The sequence below is a fragment of the Hypanus sabinus genome, unplaced genomic scaffold (assembly GCF_030144855.1).
Source record: "Hypanus sabinus isolate sHypSab1 unplaced genomic scaffold, sHypSab1.hap1 scaffold_1649, whole genome shotgun sequence".
NCBI lineage: Eukaryota > Metazoa > Chordata > Chondrichthyes > Myliobatiformes > Dasyatidae > Hypanus > Hypanus sabinus.
The window spans coordinates 2,221-25,466 of NW_026779731.1; the positions used below are offsets into that span (position 1 = coordinate 2,221).

Below are 23,246 nucleotides of genomic sequence, written 5' to 3' on the forward strand. Positions count from 1 at the left end.
TCAGTCCACAATAGAAACGCCTATCAGAATCGGGTTTGTCGTCACTCACATATCTCATGAATTTTTTGGGGTTTTTTGGTGACAGCTGTACAAGAGTTGGGAGATCATGTTCCCTTGGGTTAGTGGGTAGATGCAGATACATTAGTGACATTTAAGAGACACTTAGATAGGCAAATGTATGGTAGATAATGAGGGTTTATGTAGGAGGTAAAGTTTAGATTGATCTTAGTGTAGGTTAAAAGGTCAGCAAAACATCATGGGTTGAAGCGCCCTCAGTGTTCCATGTTCGATTTTCTGTGTTCAATGGTGTGTGTTCTATGCTCTCTGTTCTGTGTTCTGTGTTCTACGCTCTGTGTGTTCTATGCTCTGTATACTATGTTCTATCCTCTGCATTTTACATTCTGTGTTCCATGTTCTGTGTTCTGTGTTCTATGTTCTATGTTCTGTGTTCTATGTTCCATGTTCTATGTTCTATGTTCTGTGTTCTATGTTCTGTGTTCTATGTTCCATGTTCTATGTTCTATGTTCTGTGTTCTACGTTCTGTGTTCTATGCTGTGCAATAACAACTAAATTCGAGGTTAAGGGACAGATGTGGAATAAACACACATAACTGTCTAAACTCCAGCTGCTACAGAGGATTCTGATTAATTGGGACACAATTGCACTCAGCAATCAACTGATCTCTCTCTCACTCTCGATGGTGAGTGAGAGTTTGCTGCCGATTCTCGAGTTGGGGAACTCAACTGACTAGCATCAGAATAGAGAGTGTTGTCTCCCCTGTCACTGTGGAAGGAGCGATATCTGCCTCTCCCTTGTCAGAGAGAGAGAGAGAGAGAGAGAGAGAGAGGGAGAGAGAGAGAGAAAGAGAGAGAGAGAGAGGGGGAGATAGAAAGAGAGAGAGGGGGAGATAGAAAGAGAGAGAGAGAGAGAGAGAGAGAGAGAGAGAGACAGACACAGAGAGGGAGAGAGAGAGAGGGAGGGAGAGAGATGGAGAGAGAGAGGGACAGAGAGAGAGAGAGAGAGGGGGAGAGAGAGAGGGAGAGAGAGAGAGGGAGAGAGAGGGAGGGAGAGAGAGAGGGACAGAGAGAGAGAGAGAGAGAGGGGGGGGACAGAGCAGAGAGAGGGGGAGAGAGAGAGAGATAGAGAGAGAGGGGGGACAGAGAGAGAGGGAGACAGAGAGAGAGGGAGAGAGAGAGAGCACGAGAAAGAGAGAGAGAGACAGAGAGGGGGACAGACAGAGCCTGTGGGCCGTGGACAATGCCGGAGTGAGCAGTTTGTTTCTGCCACTGTAGACCACGGTCTCTCTTTGGGGGCTTTGCTGCTGCTGACAGGGTGGGTGGAGGGAATGTGGCTGCTTCATGCTGGAATAGTGCGGGGGAGGGAGAGTTAATGCTGTTTGTGTGGGGAGGGCTTAAGTTTTGGGGCTCTTACAATTTTTTCTTCATTCATCCTCTGGCTTTGAGGGTGTCTGTGGAGAGTATCAGTTTCAGGTTGGATCTTGTAAACTTACCCTGACACTTAACCATTGAACTACTGAACATCGTGACTATCCCACTCAGCAAAAGTTTTATGGAAATAGTTAAAAAGCTGTATTTAATAAAAGCACCATCTAAGAGAGTAACAAGTTATGTATTTAAATGAATATAGAACAACTTTGAACAACAATGACAGCACAGCAGTGCCTGTGTGCACGTGTTTTGATTGACAAATCCCTCACACTGACTGCCTTCACACAATGCATCCTCCAAATCACCTTCATCGTAGCATTCAAGGTGATTCAACCTCTGCGTTGAAATAGTGAAACTTTTCATTTCCCCCCTTCCCCCAGCCCTTGGCATCGCCAGCCCTGAGTACTCGACTTGAAACCGCAATTGCCTCATTGCTTATTTCTCGCTGACTATCAGTTACGAAAATCGCTGTTTTTTTCATCAACACATGCACACGCAAGTGACACTGTTTCAAAACTGCTCGCTCTGAGCACGCCGACGCCCACACGACTGGGCATCAAAGGATGAGGCGAGAAGGATCGGGGATCGGCCGTGATGGATTGACGGAGCGGATCCGATGGGCCGAATGGCCAGATTCTGCTCCTCGGTCTCATGGCTAGTTAGAAACTGATCGGTAACAGTCTCCTATCCCAATTAGGTGGCGCGGTGTCCCAAATAAACGAAGGGAATCCGTTCTCGACGAGTTGTCCCAAATAAGCGGCTGCCCCGATTAATCCATGGCCCAATTAACCAGAATCTGACGTTTAAAGCAACACACAATGTAAATTAGTTTAAAATATCTTGTTTTGCCCTTTGTGTTTTTTTTTCAGTCAGTCTTTATGATGTACAGTTTCTTTTTCATAAAATCCACTACATTTACTTTCCTGTAAATCCTTCCGAGAGAACATATACCATGTTCGTATATGGTAACATTTACGTACTTTGATAAACTAAAAAAAGACTTTGAGCTGTTAAAGGGCTTTGAGGTGAGGTTGAAACGGGGGCCTGCAGACGGAAGTTTCCACGCAGGGGCGGCGGCTGCACACAGCGAGCTGCTACAGGAAGCGGTTCAAGCAGGTAGCGGTAGGGCGTTTGAGAAACAGATCTGGGGATAGGAGCGGTTTGCAGGGGGTGTTGTGAGCTGAATGCAGGCAGGCGGGGTTGGGGGAGAGAGAGGCGAGCTGTGAACATTGGGCTGCAGGCACTGTGTAACTCTGAGACGAAGTAGGCTGCCCTACTTTAGCTGAGAGGGGAAAAGGGGAGCGGAGGGCAGAATTACCATGTGGTTCGGGAGCTGGTTGAGGGGAAGAGGAGGTTACAAGTGTTGCAGAGTGAGAGAGAGGAGACAGAGGGGAGGGGGAGAGACGGGGAGAAAGAGATGGGAGAGACAGGCAGGGCAGACAGGAAGGATAGAGAAAGAGGGCAGCGAGAAGGGGAAATGGAGGAGAAGGGAGAGAAATAGAAGAGGAGAGGTAAAGAGATTGTGAGAGGAGAGGGGAGGGGAAGAGAGAGAGGACAAAGTGTTTAAGTGGAGAGAGACAGAAGAGGACAGAGAGAAAGGAAGAAAGAAGGAGAGGGGAGAGAAAGGAGAGAGAGGTGGATGGGGAGAGACGGGGAGAAAGAGATTGGAGAAAAAGTGTACAGGAGAGAGAGTGAGAGAAGGGGATAGAGAGGCAGAGGAGAGAGAGAGAGACAGTCACCGGGGGAGGAAGTGGTTGTCACCACACGTGGGGTCCTGGGCTCTGGAGGCAGATACAGCGGGAGGTCTGTACGACCCTGGCTGAACTCTGCGCGAGATGCATTGAGAGAACAGTGAACTCCAGAGAGCATGGTACAGGAGAGAGGGTGCGAGAGAGGGCACCCAGGGGCAGGACTTTACATCACACAGAGACATGGCAGAGAAACGGGGCCTCTTGCTGACACTGAGCACTCATTTCTGCTCATAGAGTCATTGAGCACCACAGGCCATTAGGCCCATCTAGTCTGTGCCAGCCTTCTGCCTAGTCCCTGTCCCCAGACCGTAGCCCACCATACCCCTCCCAGTCTATCCAAACTGATGTTGCAATCAAACCTGCACCCACCACATCGTTCCACACCCACACCAGCCTCTGTGAGCTGGACCCCTCAGGTTCCCCTTAAACATTTCACCTTTCACCCTTAACCCATGACCTCGAGTTCTAGTCCCATCCAACCTGGGGGGAGAAAGTCTGCTTGCGTTCTACCTCTACCCCTCTTGATTTTGTAAACCTCTATAAGGTCTCTCCGCATTCCCCCGCATCAAAGCCTTTCAGGTCTTCGAGTCCCGCTAACATCTGCACTCTTTCAATCTTATAGACATCTTTCCTGTAGGTCGGTGACCAGGACTGCACACAGTATGCCCAGTTAGTCTTCAGGCCTTGCCAATTCCCACCGCTGCCTGTCAGGAGTTTGTACGCTCTCTCCCCGTGATCGCGTGGGTTTCCTCCGGGTGCTCTGGTTTCTTCCCACCGTCTAAACACCGATTGGTTGGTAGGTCATTGCAGATTGGCCAGTGATCAGTCTAGGATTAAATTGGGGGTTACTGGCTGGCGTGGCCTATTCCGCACTGTATCGGAATACACAAAAATAGAAAACCCTTACTCGCTTTATTTTATTCTCAAAATCAGAACAAGAATCAGGTGCATTGTCACCGATGGACATCGTGAAATGTGTTGCTTGTGGCATAAAAAGTTACTATGACTTTCAATACTGCAGATAAATAAACAAATCTTGCAGAAGCGGAATAGTGAGGCAGTGTTCACTGGCTGGTCAGAAATCCGATGGCGGATTGTCCTCAAACACAGAGTGTTGGTCTTCAGGCTCCTGTACCTCCTTCCCAATGGGTAGTAACGGAAAGAGGGCCAGTCCCATGTGATCGGCATCCTCAGCCACCTTCTTGAAGCACTACCTCAAAGTCGAAAGCAACTTTATTATCAAAGTACGGCGAGGTCACCAGGGACATATTCTTGCCTGCATACTCAACAAATCTATAGACTAGCTGGAGGGGTAGGTAGTGCTGAGGAGGCAATGCGATTGCAGCAGGGATTAGACAAATTGGAAGAATGGGCAAAAAGTGGCAAATGGAATACAGTGTTGGGAAATGGAAAATGTGTTGGGAAATGGGATAATGCGTTTTGGTAAAAGGAACTGTTATCTAAATGGGGAGAAGGTTGAAACATCAGAGGCACAACGGGATTTAGGAGTCCTCGTTCTAGACTCTCAGAAGGTTAACTTACAGGTTGAATCTGTGGTAAAGAAGGCAAATGTGATGTTGGCATTTATTTCAAGGGGAGTAGAATATAAAAAGCAAAGAGATAATGCTGAGCCTTTATAAGACACTAGTCGGGCCGCACTTGGGAGTATTGTCTACAGTTTTGGGACCCACATCTCAGAAAGCATGTGTTGTCACTGGAGAGAGTGCAAAGGAGGTTCACGAGGATGGTTCTGGGAATGAAGGGGTTAACATAGGAGAAGTGTTTGGTAGCTTTGGTCCTGTACTCATTGGAATGGGACCTCATTGAAACCTACTGAATGTTGAAAGGCCTAGATATGGTGGATGTGAGAAGAATGTTTCCTATGGTGGGGATATCCAGAACCAGAGGGAACAGCCTCAAAATCGAGGGGGTGACCCTTGAGAACGGAGGTAAGGAGGAAGACGGTTGTGAATCTGCCACAGACTGCGGCGGAGGCCAAGCCCGTGGGTACATTTAAGGCGGAAGTTGATCAGTCGGGGCAACAAAGGATACGGCGAGATGGCAGGTGTACGGGGTTGAGTGGGATCCGGGATCAGCCATGCTGGAATGGTGGAGCAGACTTGATGGGCCGAACGGCCTCGTTCTGCTCCTATGTCTTATGGTCTTATCACAACCACAACAGAAGCAATTGAAGACTCAGCAATTAGTGTAGAAGACAACGAACTGTGCAAATACAAAAAGAAAAAATAATAATGATAAATAAATGACAATGAATATCAAGATTCTGAGATGAAGAGTCCTTGACAGTGACTCCATAGGTTGTGGGAACATTCCAATGCTGGGGCGGCCCTCGAAGGTGGGGAGGGGGAGAGGGAGGGCAGTTCCCGACTCGACACCCCTCGGCATCCCACCCCGCCACTGCGGTGATGCAATCCGGACGTACGGCCGGGAATGTCTGAATACCCGGCAGATCTCCTCGAACCGCCGCCGGAGGGCAGACGCCGGCCAGCCCCCTCGGCGATGCCGCACTGGGCTCCGGACGGACCCTGGGCGCTGCTGGGGCCCAGGAACTGGCGGCAGCCGGGCATCGCACGGTGAGGAGCGGCCTGACCGCGCTCCCTGAAGCCCCTCCCGTCAGTTGCCCGGCCTGAGTGCGAGGGGGCTGTTGCGAAGCCACTCGTCCGGCCCTCGCAGCAGCTGACCTTCAGCCCGAGCGGACACATGCTTTCGAGGGGCCGGAATCGGGTTCAATGTCGCCGGCTTCGGTCCTGTGTACGTTGCAATGCCCGGTGATGAACCGTGAATGGTTACGGTGGTTCCTAAAGGTCGTTATGGCCGGCGCTGGCAACGGGGACAGGCTCCCACCGCTGGTTCAGCGGCGTGCTGTGTCCCCCACAGCCTCTGACAACCAACAGCACCGGCTCCTGCCCGTCTCTACTTGACAGGAGCACGGCCAAGGGAGGGTCGCCGGCGCCTTACAAACCAGTCGCTTCGGGCCGCCCGTCCGGGCCAAGGACGGCTCTGGTCTCCGCTGCCTTGCGGCTGCACCCGCTCACAGGGAAAAACCGGGAGCCGGAGTCCCCGGGGCAGGCAGGCAGTCCTCCGTTGTGTTCAAGGCCGACCGGCAGACTGCTGGTACCAGCATCGGTCTGTGGGTTCATCAGACGGGTGGGGGGGGGGGGGTGACAGTTCGCCCTCCATACCATACTGCCCGGGCTTCGCGTATCTGGACAGCTGGGACGGTCAGCTCCGACCGACAAACGACAGTGAGAGAGGTAGTGAGGCGGCGGTCACGGGCCGTTCAGAAATCGGATGCAGGGTGGGAAGACGCTCCGCTGAGTGTGTGTCTTCAGGCTGGTGTCCCGGGACACTGCGAGGCCATGGAGACGCGGGTGCTGTGATGACTCTGTCCCGTGCTCCGGAAGAGAGGTCGGAGTACTTCCACGGGAAAGCAGGAGGGAGAGAGGGGTGACCATACAGAGGCACAGAGATCGGGTGGGTACCGGATCTTTCAGGTAGGGTGGGGCGTTTAAGACTGAACAGGGGAGAAGTTTAAGTCCGCTGTGAAGAGTGCATGGAAGCATCTTTAGGAGTTCGCATAGATCGGGGCTTGTCGTCTGAAACCGCGACAAGCTTCTGAAGATGTGCGGAGTGTGGCGGCGAGTGTTCTGACCGGCTGCACAGGGAGACACCAGTGCCCCTCAACGGAAAACCCTTCGAAAGGTAGTGGATGCGGCCCGGCCCTCCCCACCGCTAGTGAAACGCTGCTGCAGGAAATCAGCATCCATCATCAGGACCCCCAGTAACCAGACCATGCTGCTGCCAGCCCAAAGAACGTACAGGAGCCTGAGGACCCACACCACCAGGGTCAGGAACAGTTATTACCCCTCAGACATCAGGCTCCTGAACAAAAGGGGAGAAGTTCACTCAACTTCACTCGCCCCGTCATTGGAATGTTCCCACAACCTATGGACTCACTTTCAAGGGCTCCTCATCTCATGCTCTTGATATTCATTGTTATTTATTTATCATTACTATCTCTTGGTACTTGCCCAGTTTGTGCCTGTGGCCGAGTGCCCGAGTCGGGGCACTCTTTCATTGATTCTGTTACAGGTTTGTTGAGTATGCCCAGGTTCACCTCACGGTTCTTTATGGTGACAGACAGCAAATGCACTTTGATGATAAATTCACTTTGAGCTTTAACTGATAGCTTTACCGAGGGGGGTGGAATGAGGAAAGTGGCGGAGGTGCGTGCATCGACAGTGTTTGAGAGGGACTCGGAGAGCGATGAGGGATTGGAGGGCGGATGAGGTCGAGTATCGTTAGGGCTCGCGGACAGTCAGCAGGAAGGGCTGAGCGTCCTTGTCTTCATCAACGGTGCTGAGGTGGAGAGAGCAGCAGCAGTGGTCTGCCCTGACCCCAACGCATTGAGCAACGCCTCCACTTCCTCAGCAGGCTAAAGAAACTTAGCACGTCCCCATCGACGCTTACCAAAGCAACCATGCACTCAACGTATCAGGTACAGTGATGGCTCTGCCCATGACTGTGGCAGACTGCAGAGAGTTGTGGGTACAGCTCACTACATCACGGAAACCAACCACCCCTCCGTCGACTCAGCCTACACTTCCCATTGCCTCGGTCAATGCAACTAAAAACCCCCACCCACCCCAGGCATTCTCTCATCTCTCCCCTTATAGACTAGAAGATACAAAAGCCTGATAGCTTGTCCCACCAACTTCAAAGAAGTCTTCACACTGTTGTTATAGAAAAAATGAATGATTTCCCAGTACGATAAGATAACTTGGGTTCACACTCTACTTAGTTATGACCTCGTACCTCACTGTCTGCCTCCTCGGCACTTTCTCTCCAACTGTGACACTTTATTCTACAATTTGTTATTGATTAACCTTGTTCTGCCTCAATACACTGTGTAATGATGTGATCTGTGTGAACAATATACAAGATTGTCACTGTATCTCGGTACACGTCAACAATAAAAAACCAATTCCAATTCTGTTATTGTTTGACCTTGTTCCACCTCAATACACTGTGTAATGATGTGATCTGTGTGAACGATATACAAGACAAGTTTGTCACTGTATCTCGGTACACATCAACAATAATAAACCAATTCCAATTCTGTTATTATTTGACCTTGTTCTGCCTCAATACACTGTGTAATGATGTGATCTGTGTGAACGATATACAAGACAAGATTGTCACTGTATCTCGGTACACATCAACAATAATAAACCACTTCCAATTCTGTTATTATTTGACCTTGTTCTGCCTCAATACACTGTGTAATGATGTGATCTGTGTGAACGATATACAAGACAAGATTGTCACTGTATCTCGGTACACATCAACAATAATAAACCAATTCCAAATCTGTTATTATTTGACCTTGTTCTGCCTCAATACACTGTGTAATGATGTGATCTGTGTGAACGATATACAAGACAAGTTTGTCACTGTATCTCGATACACGTCAACAATAATAAACCAATTCCAATTCTGTTACTGTTTGACCTTGTTCTACCTCAATACACTGTGTAATGATGTGATCTGTGTGAACGATATACAAGACAAGTTTGTCACTGTATCTCGGTACACATCAACAATAATAAACCAATTCCAATTCTGTTATTATTTGACCTTGTTCTACCTCAATACACTGTGTAATGATGTGATCTGTGTGAACGATATACAAGACAAGATTGTCACTGTATCTCGGTACACGTCAACAATAATAAACCAATTCCAATTCTGTTATTGTTTGACCTTGTTCCACCTCAATACACTGTGTAATGATGTGATCTGTGTGAACGATATACAAGACAAGATTGTCACTGTATCTCGGTACACGTCAACAATAATAAACCAATTCCAATTCTGTTATTGTTTGACCTTGTTCTACCTCAATACACTGTGTAATGATGTGATCTGTGTGAACGATATACAAGATTGTCACTGTATCTTGGTAGACGTCAACAATAATAAACCAATTCCAATTCTGTTATTGTTTGACCTTGTTCCACCTCAATACACTGTGTAATGATGTGATCTGTGTGAACGATATACAAGATTGTCACTGTATCTCGGTACACGTCAACAATAATAAACCAATTCCAATTCTGTTATTGTTTGACCTTGTTCTGCCTCAATACACTGTGTAATGATGTGATCTGTGTGAACGATATACAAGATTGTCACTGTATCTCGGTACACGTCAACAATAATAAACCAATTCCAATTCTGTTATTGTTTGACCTTGTTCTGCCTCAATACACTGTGTAATGATGTGATCTGTGTGAACGATATACAAGACAAGATTGTCACTGTATCTCGGTACACGTCAACAATAATAAACCAATTCCAATTCTGTTATTGTTTGACCTTGTTCTGCCTCAATACACTGTGTAATGATGTGATCTGTGTGAACGATATACAAGACAAGATTGTCACTGTATCTCGGTACACGTCAACAATAATAAACCAATTCCAACTCTGTTATTGTTTGACCTTGTTCCACCTCAATACACTGTGTAATGATGTGATCTGTGTGAACGATATACAAGACAAGATTGTCACTGTATCTCGGTACACATCAACAGTAATCTGTTTGTACATTTATAATAACTTTATGCACGAAACAGAAGGGCTGAAGGGACTGCTGTAGAATCCCAGAAAGAGTGAGGGACGGGAGGGGAGTGGTGGGGTGGGGTGGAGGGAAATGTTCTCTGGAAGGCTGTTGTTGAGGGCACCCTCTTCTCTCTGCCCAGGTGGTCCCTGCTGGTCTCGGTGTTGGCCCTGGTGACCAGTAGCCATGGCAGCTCCATGTTTGGGGAGATTACCTCGCCTGGCTACCCATCCTCCTATCCCAACAAGAACCAGAGCGAATGGACGATCGGCGTGCCCCTCGGCTATCGGGTCCAGCTGCACTTCCGCCACTTCCAGCTGGAGCCGTCCCAGGACTGTGTGTACGATCGGCTCAAGGTAGGAGTGATGGCCTGAGGGGAAGGGGTGGCGGGTGTCCAGACATGCACTGACTGTGTGAGGGTGTGTGTATTTGAGTCTGTAAGAGTGTGTGTGTGTCTGTCTCTCTGTTTTTGTGACTCTGTGCTTTGATTAAGTGTGGGTGGGTGTGGGTATGTCAATGCTTTAAGTGTGTGTGTGTGTGTGTGTGTGTGTGTGTGTGTATCTGTGCTTTGACTGTGTGTGTGTGTCTGTCTTTCTCTGTGAGTGCATCTGTTTGTCTTTCGCTCTGTGTTTCTGTTTTTATGTCTTTCTCTCTGTGTGTGTCTGTGTAAATGCGTGTCTGTGTTTTGTGTGTGTGTGTCTGTTTGTCTTTTGCTCCATGTGTGGCTGTCTGTCTTTTTGTGTGTGTGTTTGTCTCTCTGTGTATATGCGTGTCTGTTGAGTGTGTATGTGTGTGTGTGTCTGTTTGTCCTTCTGTGTGTGTGTGAGAGTTGCCATGGCGTGTATGTTTGTGGTCTTCTGTGGCTCTGGCCCGTCCACTTTGAGGTTCGACGTGTTGTGAGTTCAGAGATGCTCCTCTGCACACCACTGTTGTGACGTGTGGTTATTTGAGTCACTGTCCGCTTGAACCAGTCCGGACATTCTCCTCTCACCTCTCTCATTAACAAGGCCCTGTCAGCTTGAACCAGTCCGGCCATTCTCCTCTCACCTCTCTCACTAACAAGGCCCTGTCAGCTTGAACCAGTCCGGCCATTCTCCTCTCACCTCTCTCACTAACAAGGCCCTGTCAGCTTGAACCAGTCCGGCCATTCTCCCCTCACCTCTCTCATTAACAAGGCCCTGTCAGCTTGAACCAGTCCGGCCATTCTCCTCTCACCTCTCTCATTAACAAGGCCCTGTCAGCTTGAACCAGTCCGGCCATTCTCCTCTCACCTCTCTCACTAACAAGGCCCTGTCAGCTTGAACCAGTCCGGCCATTCTCCCCTCACCTCTCTCATTAACAAGGCCCTGTCCGCTTGAACCAGTCCGGACATTCTCCCCTAACCTCTCTCACTAACAAGGCCCTGTCAGATTGAACCAGTCCGGCCATTCTCCTCTCACCTCTCTCATTAACAAGACCCTGTCCGCTTGAACCAGTCCGGACATTCTCCTCTCACCACTCTCATTAACAAGGCCCTGTCCGCTTGAACCAGTCCGGACATTCTCCCCTAACCTCTCTCACTAACAAGGCCCTGTCAGCTTGAACCAGTCCGGCCATTCTCCTCTCACCTCTCTCACTAACAAGGCCATGTCAGCTTGAACCAGTCCGGCCATTCTCCTCTCACCTCTCTCATTAACAAGGCCCTGTCAGCTTGAACCAGTCCGGCCATTCTCCCCTCACCTCTCTCATTAACAAGGCCCTGTCAGCTTGAACCAGTCCGGCCATTCTCCCCTCACCTCTCTCATTAACAAGGCCCTGTCAGCTTGAACCAGTCCGGCCATTCTCCTCTCACCTCTCTCATTAACAAGGCCCTGTCAGCTTGAACCAGTCCGGCCATTCTCCTCTCACCTCTCTCACTAACAAGGCCCTGTCAGCTTGAACCAGTCCGGCCATTCTCCTCTCACCTCTCTCACTAACAAGGCCCTGTCAGCTTGAACCAGTCCGGCCATTCTCCTCTCACCTCTCTCACTAACAAGGCCCTGTCAGCTTGAACCAGTCCGGCCATTCTCCCCTCACCTCTCTCATTAACAAGGCCCTGTCAGCTTGAACCAGTCCGGCCATTCTCCTCTCACCTCTCTCACTAACAAGGCCCTGTCAGCTTGAACCAGTCCGGCCATTCTCCTCTCACCTCTCTCACTAACAAGGCCCTGTCCGCTTGAACCAGTCCGGCCATTCTCCTCTCACCTCTCTCACTAACAAGGCCCTGTCAGCTTGAACCAGTCCGGCCATTCTCCTCTCACCTCTCTCACTAACAAGGCCCTGTCAGCTTGAACCAGTCCGGCCATTCTCCTCTCACCTCTCTCATTAACAAGGCCCTGTCAGCCACAGAACTGCCGCTCCCTGGACATTTTTTGATTTCTGCACCATTCTCTGTAAACCCTGGAGATGGTTTTGCATGAAAATACCAGGGGATCAGCTCTCAGACCACCCCACCCGGCACCAACAATCATCCCAACGTGACAGCCACATGGTGGATATCTCTTTGACGTTTGGTCTGAACAACGACTGGACCCTGCAGCTGGGCTCGCAAGCCCAGACAGCTTGGATGCAATCTCCGTGGCCAACTCTCACTGGCAGAGCCCTCACCATGGATGGCATTGACATGTCAGGCCCCAGATAGGTGCCCAGAGACCCAGGAAGTTCAAACAGCTCACCCTTTCCAGAACAGGCCCCTGGAGTGCGATCCCATTCACGAAGACAACAATCATTAGAGTGTGTCTCTGTCTGTGTGGGGACTGAGAGTCAGAGCCCAGCCTAGAGTGAGTGAGTGTCTGCGTGTGATGGTGTGCAGCGTTAATCCCATCTTCCTGTCCCCGCCCGACAGGTCAGCTCCGGGGGGAAAGCTCTCGGCGTCTTCTGTGGCAATGACGACTCCAACGTCGGCAACCCACCCAGGGGTCAGATCCTGACATCCACTGGGAACACCATGAAGCTGGAATTCCAGTCAGACTTTTCCAATGAGGGGAAATTCCTTGGATTCCTGCTTTACTATGAAGCGATTGGTAAGGGACTGACAGGAGCCCATGAAGTGCCGGTGATCCGAGAAGAATTCTAAGTCCGACAGAACCGGGACTATGTGAGGGGACGGTGTGGGGGGAGTTTCACTCTGGGAGTGTGTGAGGGGACGGTGTGTGGGGGAGTTTCACTCTGGGAGTGTGTGAGGGGACGGTGTGGGGGAGTTTCACTCTGGGAGTGTGTGAGGGGACGGTGTGGGGGAGTTTCACTCTGGGAGTGTGTGAGGGGACGGTGTGGGGGGAGTTTCACTCTGGGAGTGTGTGAGGGGACGGTGTGGGGGGAGTTTCACTCTGGGAGTGTGTGAGGGGACGGTGTGGGGGGAGTTTCACTCTGGGAGTGTGTGAGGGGACAGTGTGGGGGGAGTTTCACTCTGGGAGTATGTGAGGGGACAGTGTGGGGGGAGTTTCACTCTGGGAGTGTGTGAGGGGACGGTGTGGGGGGAGTTTCACTCTGGGAGTGTGTGAGGGGACGGTGTGGGGGGAGTTTCACTCTGGGAGTGTGTGAGGGGACGGTGTGGGGGAGTTTCACTCTGGGAGTGTGTGAGGGGACGGTGTGGGGGAGTTTCACTCTGGGAGTGTGTGAGGGGACACTGTGGGGGTAGTTTCACTCTGGGAGTGTGTGAGGGGACGGTGTGGGGGGAGTTTCACTCTGGGAGTGTGTGAGGGGACAGTGTGGGGGGAGTTTCACTCTGGGAGTGTGTGAGGGGACGGTGTGGGGGGAGTTTCACTCTGGGAGTGTGTGAGGGGACGGTGTGGGGGGAGTTTCACTCTGGGAGTGTGTGAGGGGACGGTGTGGGGGGAGTTTCACTCTGGGAGTGTGTGAGGGGACGGTGTGGGGGAGTTTCACTCTGGGAGTGTGTGAGGGGACGGTGTGGGGGAGTTTCACTCTGGGAGTGTGTGAGGGGACACTGTGGGGGTAGTTTCACTCTGGGAGTGTGTGAGGGGACGGTGTGGGGGGAGTTTCACTCTGGGAGTGTGTGAGGGGACGGTGTGGGGGGAGTTTCACTCTGGGAGTGTGTGAGGGGACGGTGTGGGGGGAGTTTCACTCTGGGAGTGTGTGAGGGGACGGTGTGGGGGGAGTTTCACTCTGGGAGTGTGTGAGGGGACGGTGTGGGGGGAGTTTCACTCTGGGAGTGTGTGAGGGGACGGTGTGGGGGGAGTTTCACTCTGGGAGTGTGTGAGGGGACGGTGTGGGGGGAGTTTCACTCTGGGGGTGTGTGAGGGGACGGTGTGGGGGGAGTTTCACTCTGGGAGTGTGTGAGGGGACGGTGTGGAGGGAGTTTCACTCTGGGAGTGTGTGAGGGGACGGTGTGGGGGGAGTTTCACTCTGGGAGTGTGTGAGGGGACGGTGTGGGGAGAGTTTCACTCTGGGGGTGTGTGAGGGGACGGTGTGGGGGGAGTTTCACTCTGGGAGTGTGTGAGGGGACGGTGTGGAGGGAGTTTCACTCTGGGAGTGTGTGAGGGGACGGTGTGGGGGAGTTTCACTCTGGGAGTGTGTGAGGGGACGGTGTGGGGGGAGTTTCACTCTGGGAGTGTGTGAGGGGACGGTGTGGGGGGAGTTTCACTCTGGGAGTGTGTGAGGGGACGGTGTGGGGGGAGTTTCACTCTGGGAGTGTGTCAGGGCACGGTGTGGGGGGAGTTTCACTCTGGGAGTGTGTGAGGGGACGGTGTGGGGGGAGTTTCACTCTGGGAGTGTGTGAGGGGACGGTGTGGGGGAGTTTCACTCTGGGAGTGTGTGAGGGGACACTGTGGGGGTAGTTTCACTCTGGGAGTGTGTGAGGGGACGGTGTGGGGGGAGTTTCACTCTGGGAGTGTGTGAGGGGACGGTGTGGGGGGAGTTTCACTCTGGGAGTGTGTGAGGGGACACTGCGGGGGGAGTTTCACTCTGGGAGTGTGTGAGGGGATGGTGTGGGGGGAGTTTCACTCTGGGAGTGTGTGAGGGGACGGTGTGGGGGGAGTTTCACTCTGGGAGTGTGTGAGGGGACGTTGTGGGGTGAGTTTCACTCTGGGAGTGTGTGAGGGGACACTGTGGGGGGAGTTTCACTCTGGGAGTGTGTGAGGGGACGGTGTGGGGGAGTTTCACTCTGGGAGTGTGTGAGGGGACACTGTGGGGGGAGTTTCGCTCTGGGAGTGTGTGAGGGGACACTGTGGGGGGAGTTTCACTCTGGGAGTGTGTGAGGGGACGGTGTGGGGGAGTTTCACTCTGGGAGTGTGTGAGGGGACGGTGTGGGGGAGTTTCACTCTGGGAGTGTGTGAGGGGACGGTGTGGGGGAGTTTCACTCTGGGAGTGTGTGAGGGGACGGTGTGGGGGGAGTTTCACTCTGGGAGTGTGTGAGGGGACGTTGTGGGGTGAGTTTCACTCTGGGAGTGTGTGAGGGGACACTGTGGGGGGAGTTTCACTCTGGGAGTGTGTGAGGGGACGGTGTGGGGGGAGTTTCACTCTGGGAGTGTGTGAGGGGACGGTGTGGGGGGAGTTTCACTCTGGGAGTGTGTGAGGGGACGTTGTGGGGTGAGTTTCACTCTGGGAGTGTGTGAGGGGACACTGTGGGGGGAGTTTCACTCTGGGAGTGTGTGAGGGGACGGTGTGGGGGGAGTTTCACTCTGGGAGTGTGTGAGGGGACGTTGTGGGGTGAGTTTCACTCTGGGAGTGTGTGAGGGGACACTGTGGGGGGAGTTTCACTCTGGGAGTGTGTGAGGGGACGGTGTGGGGGAGTTTCACTCTGGGAGTGTGTGAGGGGACACTGTGGGGGGAGTTTCGCTCTGGGAGTGTGTGAGGGGACACTGTGGGGGGAGTTTCACTCTGGGAGTGTGTGAGGGGACGGTGTGGGGGAGTTTCACTCTGGGAGTGTGTGAGGGGACGGTGTGGGGGAGTTTCACTCTGGGAGTGTGTGAGGGGACGGTGTGGGGGAGTTTCACTCTGGGAGTGTGTGAGGGGACGGTGTGGGGGGAGTTTCACTCTGGGAGTGTGTGAGGGGACGTTGTGGGGTGAGTTTCACTCTGGGAGTGTGTGAGGGGACACTGTGGGGGGAGTTTCACTCTGGGAGTGTGTGAGGGGACGGTGTGGGGGGAGTTTCACTCTGGGAGTGTGTGAGGGGACGGTGTGGGGGGAGTTTCACTCTGGGAGTGTGTGAGGGGACGTTGTGGGGTGAGTTTCACTCTGGGAGTGTGTGAGGGGACACTGTGGGGGGAGTTTCACTCTGGGAGTGTGTGAGGGGACGGTGTGGGGGGAGTTTCACTCTGGGAGTGTGTGAGGGGACGTTGTGGGGTGAGTTTCACTCTGGGAGTGTGTGAGGGGACGGTGTGGGGGGAGTTTCACTCTGGGAGTGTGTGAGGGGACTTTGTGGGGTGAGTTTCACTCTGGGAGTGTGTGAGGGGACACTGTGGGGGGAGTTTCACTCTGGGAGTGTGTGAGGGGACGGTGTGGGGGAGTTTCACTCTGGGAGTGTGTGAGGGGACGTTGTGGGGTGAGTTTCACTCTGGGAGTGTGTGAGGGGACAGTGTGGGGGGAGTTTCTCTCTGGGAGTGTGTGAGGGGACGGTGTGGGGGGAGTTTCACTCTGGGAGTGTGTGAGGGGACGTTGTGGGGTGAGTTTCACTCTGGGAGTGTGTGAGGGGACGGTGTGGGGGGAGTTTCACTCTGGGAGTGTGTGAGGGGACGGTGTGGGGGAGTTTCACTCTGGGAGTGTGTGAGGGGACGGTGTGGGGGGAGTTTCACTCTGGGAGTGTGTGAGGGGACGGTGTGGGGGGAGTTTCACTCTGGGAGTGTGTTAGGGGACGTTGTGGGGTGAGTTTCACTCTGGGAGTGTGTGAGGGGACGGTGTGGGGGGAGTTTCACTCTGGGAGTGTGTGAGGGGACGGTGTGGGGGAGTTTCACTCTGGGGGTGTGTGAGGGGACGGTGTGGGGGAGTTTCACTCTGGGAGTGTGTGAGGGGACGGTGTGTGGGGAGTTTCACTCTGGGAGTGTGTCAGGGCACGGTGTGGGGGGAGTTTCACTCTGGGAGTGTGTGAGGGGACGGTGTGGGGGAGTTTCACTCTGGGAGTGTGTGAGGGGACGGTGTGGGGGGAGTTTCACTCTGGGGGTGTGTGAGGGGACGGTGTGGGGGGAGTTTCACTCTGGGAGTGTGTGAGGGGACGGTGTGGGGGAGTTTCACTCTGGGAGTGTGTGAGGGGACGGTGTGGGGGAGTTTCACTCTGGGAGTGTGTGAGGGGACGGTGTGGGGGAGTTTCACTCTGGGAGTGTGTGAGGGGACGGTGTGTGGGGGAGTTTCACTCTGGGAGTGTGTGAGGGGACGGTGTGGGGGAGTTTCACTCTGGGAGTGTGTGAGGGGACGGTGTGGGGGAGTTTCACTCTGGGAGTGTGTGAGGGGACGGTGTGGGGGAGTTTCACTCTGGGAGTGTGTGAGGGGACGGTGTGTGGGGGAGTTTCACTCTGGGAGTGTGTGAGGGGACGGTGTGGGGGAGTTTCACTCTGGGAGTGTGTCAGGGCACGGTGTGGGGGGAGTTTCACTCTGGGAGTGTGTGAGGGGACGGTGTGGGGGGAGTTTCACTCTGGGAGTGTTTGAGGGGACGGTGTGGGGATAGTTTCTCCCTGTGGGTGTGTGAGTGGTCTGGGGATGTGATCATGCTGATCTCTGTTCCAGATGTGGACGAGTGCTCTGTTCAAGAGGGGTCGGTCCCCATGTGTGAACATCTGTGTCACAACACACTCGGCAGCTACCAATGTGCATGCCGCCGCGGATACCAGCTTCGGGACGACGGCAGGAGCTGCCAAGGTGAATTGGAGGGAGTGGGGATGGGGTTACGGGAGCTAGAGTTGTGGGGAGGGTGGGAAAATGTGTGGGAGGGAAAGAGAGAGTGAGATAAGGGGAACGGAGAGAGAGAAACTGAGAAAGAGGGAGAGAAGGAGGAAACGAGAGAGAGATAAATGAAAAGGAGAGAGAGGATGCATTCGAATGAGAGAGGGAGGATGCAAGCGATATATAAAGAGAAGGTGAGATGAGAACAGCACTCTCATACTCGCTGATTTGATTTGATGCAAAATGATATTTTTCACTCCACATTTTCATTTTTCGGTTTCATCATCATTGTTATGTGCCTTGTCGTATGGCATCATCATTATTTGGCGTTTCATCTGACATCATCATCATTTGCATGTCACATGACATGTGTGATCAAGGTCTATCCATGACCATGATTGTCCTTGGCAAAGTTCTCCCCAGAAGTGCTTTGCCATTTTGAGCAGGGTCTTTTCAATTCGGGTGACCCCAGCTATTGTCAATACTGTCCGCCTGGCGTTAGTGATTGAGTCACCAGGACGTGATGTGCACCAGCTGCCCACACGACCATCCACCGGTTGCTCCCATGGCCAGGGGCTGAGCAGTTTGGCCCAGGGTGACCTGCCGGCTAGCTCAGAGCAGGAGCATCGAACACCTTTGCAGGAGACCTGTCTCCTCCCCACCAACTAAACCGATGCACCTGTGACAAACGTAGCTCTGGTTCAAAATCCACTCAGAGCTGCAGATCTCAGGGGTTGATATTCTGGATGGAACGAGCTGCCAGAGGCAGTTCCACAGATACATGGATCGGAAAGTTTTAAGGTGTTTTGTGCCAAACGCTGGCAAACTGGAACTGGTTTATTATTGTTGACGTGCACCGAGATACACTGACAATCTTGTCTTGTATATCGTTCACACAGATCACATCATTACACAGTGTATTGAGGCAGAACAAGGTCAAACAATAACAGAATTGGAATTGGTTTATTATTGTTGACCTGCACCGAGATACAGTGACAATCTTGTCTTGTATATCGTTCACACAGATCACATCATTACACAGTGTATTGAGGTGGAACAAGGTCAAACAATAACAGAATTGGAATTGGTTTATTATTGTTGACGTGTACCGAGATACAGTGACAATCTTGTATATCGTTCACACAGATCACATCATTACACAGTGTATTGAGGCAGAGCAAGGTCAAACAATAACAGAATTGGAATTGGTTTATTATTGATGACGTGTACCGAGATACAGTGACAATCTTGTCTTGTATATCGTTCACACAGATCACATCATTACACAGTGTATTGAGGCAGAACAAGGACAAACAATAACAGAATTGGAATTGGTTTATTGTTGTTGACGTGTACCGAGATACAGTGACAATCGTGTCTTGTATATCGTTCACACAGATCACATCATTACACAGTGTATTGAGGTAGAACAAGGTCAAACAATAACAGAATTGGAATTGGTTTATTATTGTTGACGTGTATCGAGATACAGTGACAATCTTGTCTTGTATATCGTTCACACAGATCACATCATTACACAGTGTATTGAGGTGGAACAAGGTCAAACAATAACAGAATTGGAATTGGTTTATTATTGTTGACGTGTATCGAGATACAGTGACAATCTTGTCTTGTATATCGTTCACACAGATCACATCATTACACAGTGTATTGAGGTGGAACAAGGTCAAACAATAACAGAATTGGAATTACACAGGCAAAATACTGTTAAAAGACAGCAGATCATGCAGCATCTATAAGAGAAGCACTATCAAGGTTAAGGGCTGAGACCCTTCATCATGATTAACTTAAGGGAAAGATACAAAGAGATTTGAAATGGTACTCACCGGCGTTTTGAAGAGTGAGAGGGGAATCACATTGTATGAGGAGTGTTTGATGTCTCTGGGCCTGTACTCACTGGAGTTTAGAAGAATGAGGGGGGATCTCATTGTATGAGGAGTGTTTGATGTCTCTGGGCCTGTACTCACTGGAGTTTAGAGGAATGAGGGGGATTTCATTGTATGAGGAGTGTTTGATGTCTCTGGGCCTGTACTCACTGGAGTTTAGAAGAATGAGGGGGGATCTCATTGTATGAGGAGTGTTTGATGTCTCTGGGCCTGTACTCACTGGAGTTTAGAGGAATGAGGGGGATCTCATTGTATGAGGAGTGTTTGATGTCTCCGGGCCTATATTCACTGCAGTTTAGAGGAATTAGGGGAGGATCTGGTTGTATGAAGAGTTTTTGATGTCTCTGGGCCTGTACTCACTGGAGTTTAAAGAATGAGCGGGATCTCATTGTATGAGGAGTATTTGATGTCTCTGGGCCTGTACTCACTGGAGTTTAAAGAATGAGCGGGATCTCATTGTATGAGGAGTATTTGATGTCTCTGGGCCTGTACTCACTGGAGTTTAAAGAATGAGCGGGATCTCATTGAATGAGGAGTATTTGATGTCTCTGGGCCTGTACTCACTGGAGTTTAGAAGAATGAGGGGGGATCTCATTGTGTGAGGAGTGTTTGATGTCTCTGGGCCTGTACTCACTGGAGTTTAAAGAATGAGCGGGATCTCATTGTATGAGGAGTATTTGATGTCTCTGGGCCTGTACTCACTGGAGTTTAGAAGAATGAGGGGGGATCTCATTGTGTGAGGAGTGTTTGATGTCTCTGGGCCTGTACTCACAGGAGTTTAGAAGAATGAGGGGGATCTCATTGTATAAGGAGTATTTGATGTCTCTGGGCCTGTACTCACTGGAGTTTAAAGAATGAGGGGGGAATCTCATTGTATGAGGAGTGTTTGATATCTCTGGGCCTGTACTCACTGGAGTTTAGAAGAATGAGCGGGATCTCATTATATGAGGAGTATTTGATGTCTCTGGGCCTAAACTCCAGTGAGTCCAGGCCCAGAGACTTCAAAAACTCCTCATACAATGAGATCCCCCCTCATTCTTCTAAACTCCAGTGAGTACAGGCCCAGAGACTTCAAAAACTCCTCATACAATGAGATCCCCCCTCATTCTTCTAAACTCCAGTGAGTACAGGCCCAGAGACTTCAAACACTCCTCATACAATGAGATCCCCCCCTCATTCTTCTAAACTTCAGCGAGAACAAGCCCAGAGACATCAGACCCTCCTGATGCATTAATCCTTTCATACCCAGGATCAATCTCGTGAACTTCCTCTGGACCCACTCCGAAGCTCGCACCTCCTTTCTTAGATTAGCTGTCGGAAACTGATGACAGAATTCCAGTCCCTTCTGGAGCCTTTGCATTACATCCTTGCTTTTATATTCTATTCCTTATCACAGACTCAACTGATACGTTAATCTTTAGGGAATCCTGTACAAGGACTCCCAATTCCATTCAAATCCCCAATTTCTGAATCTGATCCTGTTTAAAATAGTCTCTGCCTCTTTTTCTTCTACCAATGTACAGGACCATAAACTTCTCTACACTGTGTTCTATCTGCTACTTCGTTGCCCATTCTCCTCATCTGTCTAAGTCCTTCTGCAGCCTTCCTCAACCCCTCCTGCCCTTCCAGCTATCTATTTATCATCCTCAAATTTGTCGTCAATTCTGTTATCCATGTCATTGACATATATCGTGAATAGATTTGGTCCCAACACAGGCCACTGTGGAACACCACTAGTCACCAGCTGCCAGCCAGAAAAGGTTCCCTTTATTCCCACTCTTTGCCTCCTGCCAATCAGCCACTGCTTTGTCCATGCCAGAATCTTCCCTGTGACACCCTGAAAATCCTTGTAAGCAATATCCACTGGCTCTCCTGCCGCTTATTCAGTCAGCAGTTCAAATCCACCATCAGCTGTGATAACAAACAGTGATGGCAGGGTATCTGAAACCATCACATTCAGTCAGCATTCCAAATCCTCCATCAATTATGATAATCCACAGCGATGGCAGGGTATCTGAAACCGTCAGGTTCACGGGAAGAGCTTTTGCTAGGAGTTACACTGGGGATCTACATGAAAGTCGCAAGGGCAGGTGAACGTGAAGGAGATCAGGGTGGGGCATATGGCAAGGGTAATCCTGATGTAGAGTGGGTCTTCATCTCCTGCTCTGGCTTCTGTCTCCAGTGCAGTGCCAGGAATTCTTCAACGAGCTGTCAGGAGAGCTGATGAGCCCAGAGTATCCATCACCCTATCCATCCAACCTCCAGTGCAATTACAGTATCCGCGTGGAGGAGGGATTCTCCATTGCCCTTGAGTTCAAGGGTGTTTTCGAGATTGAAGATCACCCAGAGGTGAAGTGCCCCTACGACAACATGATGGTGAGTGTGAATAGGAGCTTCTCATTTCCATGTGCGACACACCGTGTGTCATGGAGCTTCTCTCTGTGACTGACCCCGGATGTCTGTGATGAGACGGTGTGGAGGGAGATTCACTGTGTGTCTGACCCCGGGAGTGTGTGATGGGACGGTGTGTAGGGAGATTCCCTCTGTGTCTGACCCCGGGAGTGTGTGATGGGACGGTGAGGAGGGAGATTCACTCTGTGTCTGACCCCGGGAGTGTGTGATGGGACGGTGTGGAGGGAGATTCACTCTGTGTCTGATCCCGGGAGTGTGTGATGGGACGGTGTGGAGGGAGATTCACTCTGTGTCTGACACCGGGAGTGTGTGTTGGGACGGTGTGGAGGGAGATTCACTCTGTGTCTGACCCCGGGAGTGTGTGATGGGACGGTGTGGAGGGAGTTTCACTCTGTGTCTGACCCCGGGAGAGTGTGATGGGACGGAGTGGAGGGAGATTCACTCTCTGTCTGACCCCGGGAGTGAGTGATGGGACGGTGTGGAGGGAGATTCACTCTGTGTCTCACCCCGGGAGTGTGTGATGGGACGGTGTGGAGGGAGATTCACTCTGTGTCTGACCCTGGGAGTGTGTGATGGGACGGTGTGGAGGGAGATTCACACTGTGTCTGACCCCGGGAGTGTGTGATGGGACAGTGTGGAGGGAGATTCACTCTGTGTCAGACCCCGGGAGTGTGTGATGGGACGGTGTGGAGGGAGATTCACTCTGTGTCTGACCCAGGGAGTGTGTGATGGGACTGTGTGGAGGGAGATTCACTCTGTGTCTGACCCCGGATGTCTGTGATGAGACGGTGTGGAGGGAGATTCACTGTGTGTCTGACCCCGGGAGTGTGTGAAGGGACGGTGTGGAGGGAGATTCACTCTGTGTCAGACCCCAGGAGTGTGTGATGGGACGGTGTGGAGGGAGATTCACTCTGTGTCAGACCCCAGGAGTGTGTGATGGGACGATGTGGAGGGAGATTCACTCTGTGTCTGACCCCGGGAGTGTGTCATGGAGCTTCACTCTGTGTCTGACCCCGGGAGTGTGTGTTGGGACGGTGTGGAGGGAAATTCACTCTGTGTCTGACCCCGGGAGTGTGTGATGGGACGATGTGGAGGGAGATTCACTCTGTGTCTGACCCCGGGAGTGTGTGTTGGGACGATGTGGAGGGAGATTCACTCTGTGTCTGACCCCGGGAGTGTGTGATGGGACGGTGTGGAGGGAGATTCACTCTGTGTCTGACCCAAGGAGTGTGTGAT

General features: G+C 51.5%; 1 protein-coding gene across 1 annotated transcript; it reads left to right on the forward strand.

The window, feature by feature from the left end:
- Nucleotides 1-4,151: 4,151 nt before the first annotated feature.
- On the forward strand, nucleotides 4,152-21,974 carry LOC132387238 (complement C1r-B subcomponent-like; the record flags this gene model as incomplete). Its single annotated transcript, XM_059959596.1, has 5 exons — nucleotides 4,152-5,794; nucleotides 9,986-10,199; nucleotides 12,707-12,884; nucleotides 17,536-17,667; nucleotides 21,781-21,974. Coding segments are annotated over exons 1-5 (861 nt in total), but the record flags the coding sequence as incomplete, so codon positions are not given.
- Between the last annotated feature and the right edge of the window lie 1,272 nt (nucleotides 21,975-23,246).